General features: G+C 42.8%; 1 protein-coding gene across 1 annotated transcript in view; it reads left to right on the forward strand.

Annotated features, from left to right (window-relative positions):
• LOC103808435 (neuropeptide S-like) overlaps window positions 1-4,260 on the forward strand; it is a 30,881-nt gene that overhangs the window by 25,564 nt on the left and 1,057 nt on the right. Inside the window, exon 2 of the mRNA XM_009081216.1 lies at window positions 2,859-2,938. Within this exon, the coding sequence (XP_009079464.1) occupies window positions 2,859-2,938 (80 nt within the window). The remainder of the gene's footprint in view (window positions 1-2,858; window positions 2,939-4,260) is intronic.

The raw sequence follows: 4,260 nt of genomic DNA on the forward strand, positions 1-4,260 counted from the left end.
CCTCTAAGATCCAGGTGCTAAGGACCACATGTCCTAGGCGACTGTTAGGTAAAACTGAAACCAGAAAACTGGCTAAAGAGCTTTGCCAAGGAATATCTCACTGTGAACAATTATAATACAACATGGATGAAATGCATTCATACCCTCAGGTTGACCATTATTTTCTTCCTAGTGTTCAGCTCAGATGCAATTGGCTTTGTAAAGTGCTTGGGAGATTTGCTGCTGGATGAGTTCCCACCTGCTGTGTGAAACATCCTTAACAAGTGTATTTGATCATATTTTTTTCCTTCCTTAGAAAGCCACACAAGAGCTGTCTCCACATGTTGTTTGAAGTTTCTGTAACCTGCTGCTTTGCTCCAGACTCTACAAAGCTTCATCCTGTCTTGGGGCGCCCTGGGAGTTGCTTGGTGACCTCACTTGGTTGTCCTCTCACCACCTGCACATGCTGAACATCCTATGGGGAGTCTCTGGGCATATCTCACATCCAAAGCTTGTGAGCCTGAAATGTGGCCAAATCCTCTCTTTCAGAGGGATGTGATAAAGGTGAGCATAGGAGGTATTGACCAGGCACAATGGGACTCAAACAACTTGTGATTTTAAAACACAAAGCACCCAAGTTTACCTGGAGAGTCTAAGGCTGAACCTGGAAGTCCTGAACTCTAATCACAAGCATGTTCTTGTCCCTCCTCTTCCACAACTAATGCTGTGTGAAGGTTAATTTTGTATTAAAATGGAGTGAAACCAAATGCAAATACAAGGAAAGCTGACACTAAACTGTGCTCAAGCAGAATCCAACCCAAAGTGCTTTTCACTGCAGCAGAAACACAGACTAATCCTCTTATCCTTGGAGTAGGAGGTCCTGTCCGAGTGGGAATGGGATGTGCAATTCAAAGGAGAGGATTTTCTCTCTGAATAAGAGGATGCAAACTGAATATGCAAATCATTGAATATTCTCTTGACAGTTGTTATAAAGGGATTGCTTACTGCAGGGTTTAAATGAGGCTAATTTCATCTTCTCTTTCTCTAGCCCTGTTGGTCCTGAAGAATCCTCAAGTCCTTTCCCAGCAACTCCAAGCACATCCTTTATGAAAGTAATTTAAGAGACATTGGATTATTTCAACCACTGACATGATCAGCACCAGCATGGACAGTGAGGAAGGAAAAATCATCAGCCACAATCTGAGGCTTATTCTTCTATAAAAGGTGGGTCCTACATCCCTCTCTATTTCTTCCCGTATTACCTGGTAAACTTACAGCTCTTAACCTCCTGGAATTAAAGTCACTGGATCATAGAATTGTTGAGGCTGGAAAAGACTTTTAAGATCATCAAGTCCAACTGTAAATGTTGCAGTTCAAGTTGCCTTAATTTATAACAGCTCAGGTCTCCCCAAAGACACAGAGAGGTCCATTCTGGAGCTCTTGTACATTGATTTTTTCAGTGTAAACACGGAAGGAAATGCAATGCTTGAGGCTGCTGAGTCACTGCTGTGCATGTCTGACACTGTGTGGCTGGCAAAAAAGATCCTTAGTGTTTTCATTAGAATCATAGAATTACAGAATCATTCAGGTTGGAAAAGTCTTCTAAGGCCATTGAGTCCAACTATTAACCTGTCACTGCTGTAACCTCTAAACCCTAAACCAAATCCTCCAGCACCAGATCCAGACACCTCTTCAACACTTCTAGGGATGGTGACTCCACAGCCTCCCTGGGCAATATCCCAGGGCCTGAACATCTTAACTGGGAAAACATTTCTCATAACATCCAGTCTGACTCTTCCCTGGCTCAGCTCAAGGCCATTCCCTCTAGTCCTCTCCCTGCAGCCCTGGCAGGACACACATCCCACACTTCTCTCCAGCCCTGGCAGGGAGTTGCAGAGAGCCAGGAGGTCACCCCTGAGCCTCTTCTCCAGGCTGACCAAGCCCAACTCCCTCAGCCCTTGCCTATATGCTCTAGCCCTTTGCTGCCCTCATTGCCCTTGGCTGGACTCGCTCCGGTTGTCCTCAGCCACTGATCCAGTCAGTCCATGTCTCCCTGCAGAGCTTTCCTACCCTCAGACAGATCCACACTCACACCCAGCTTGGTGTCTCTGCAAATGTCCTGAGGGTCACTCAATCCCCATGTACAGATCATCAATAGAGATGTTAAACAGGACCTGCCCCAACTCTGGGCCCTGGGGATCATCACTAGTGGCAGCCCCAACTGGTTTGAGCTCCAGGATATATATATTTATACTGAGAGAGAGAGAGTTCTGTACTGTTCTCTGTGTTGTGGCTGCTCTGAGTATAATAAGATTCTCTGAACAACTTTCTACTTAAAGAGCACTTTTAGAGTCTTTCCCTCCTTCAAGACTTTTCAGGGTCTTAACCTGATCTATTGAAAGTGGTAACAAACCCTTGAAATGTAGTTTTGCAATCCTTAGACCTTTGCCCGGGTTTGCAGTGATGCTGCAGAGGTACCAGCGAAGCCACAGGAGAGACATTTAATGGGACACTTGAGTTGAAATCACTCAGTGGTTTAGTAATGACAGCTGAATGTGTTCTTGCCATTTGCCCATTTAACAAGAAGAAAAGGCCAAAGAAGGGCCAATTAGTCATAAGAAAATCAGCTTTGATGACATTTTCCCTCCTGAACTCTGGTATAAAATGGTCATCTAAGAAAGAAGTGACAGGATGTGTGAGGAATTTGGTAGTATAACTGCATGTCTACACACACTCCCGAGTGAAAAATGATCAGGTAAAGGCACTGTGGGTTGCTTGGGAGAGGGAGAAAATGTGCTGTTGGTGTGTTTCTCTGTGTTCAAAGAGTTTTGCTCGATTTGGGTTTCCATTTGAATCAATCTCAGTTTCTCTTTGAACTCTATGCAGGTTGAACTTTGCGCTCGTTCTTTGGATCTCAATGACATTCGTGTGCTCAAGTTACCCAGTTGACCCTTCCATGGTAAGTCACACTCCCTAATTACTCACAGGTGAGATGCTTAATTACTTTTAAATACCTATTTTGCTTCAATTAATTCACTTTGTTTATTTGCTCTTTGCTGTTTTTATACAAAATTTAAGAGTTTCCTTGTGTTACAACCCTTGGTTAACTATTATTACCTAATTTTCCTGGAGCATAGCCCAATTTTGGATTTAGTTGCTAATGAAATATGCAAGAATCATGTGAGGAATCTAGTGCATATTTAATGTGCAGTGTGGGGAGCTGAAATAGTGTTTAGAGGAGAGAAAAACTTCATTCTCCATCTAAATTCCTTGTCTGTGTCAAACAGGTACAGTTAGATATTAATTACGCTTATTGAGCTAGTTTATAAACCAATTAATTTGCCACTGTTAGTGTGTAGGTAAAGGAGAAATTCTTACATAAAGATGTGGAGAATTATTGCATAGAATCAGGGATAGAAATGGGATTGAACTGTGAAGGGAAGTAGAACATGAAGCGACCAAGTTAGTTTAACAATGTTCATATCCTTTCCAGTGCTGATCTTGCCCAGGTTACCACAACAGATTCCTAGCCAAGCTACCCAGACACTCTCCAAACCTTTCCCAATGTAGAAATGCTATTTTATTTCTCATTACATCCATTTTCCCTGTTTTGGACTAAGTCTTCCTTAGACTCCTTCTTTTTCCTTGCTGTAAATCAGCTCTAGGAGCCACAGTTGAGATCTTTGTGTTCCTCTGGTGTGTTTTCCATCATTACCTTCTCATCAAGGTGATGTGTTGCCAGCAGGACTAGTGGCTGTTCATGCAGTTGGGTGTTTAGTGATGTGAAATCCCTGTTATCTCTGATGGATCCATCATCTCCCTGTGTTTTACTGCTGTAAATGCTGAATCATCTCTTGTTTCTGAGCACAGACAGGTGAGACACAGCTTGATCTGAGTAGGATCCTACTGGATCTCTTTGCAGCAATAATATCCTGGGCAAAAGGAGTCTAATTATTCCAACGAATATCAAAATCACAGGAAAAATTCAGATGTAGCTAAAAATTCAAAGGGGAATTTCTCTGTACCTGTTTTTTTGGGGGGCAAAAAGTGTTTCTTCTTGTCATGGCGAAAATTCAGTTGGGGAAACACCTCATCAGGGGCAGAAGGTGTTGGGACACCTTCTTCCCTCCACAGAGAGTCATGAAACAGCTACCAAACAATGAAACACTTAACAGTATGAAACCAAAACAACAGAATGCTGTACTAAAACTAATCTCGGTGAAGCTAATAGCAATTTTACCATCACCCTCTGGCTTTGCATGGACCTTTTCCCAAGCAGGA

The sequence above is a fragment of the Acanthisitta chloris genome, unplaced genomic scaffold (assembly GCF_000695815.1).
Source record: "Acanthisitta chloris isolate BGI_N310 unplaced genomic scaffold, ASM69581v1 scaffold7488, whole genome shotgun sequence".
Classification (NCBI taxonomy): Eukaryota; Metazoa; Chordata; class Aves; order Passeriformes; family Acanthisittidae; genus Acanthisitta; species Acanthisitta chloris.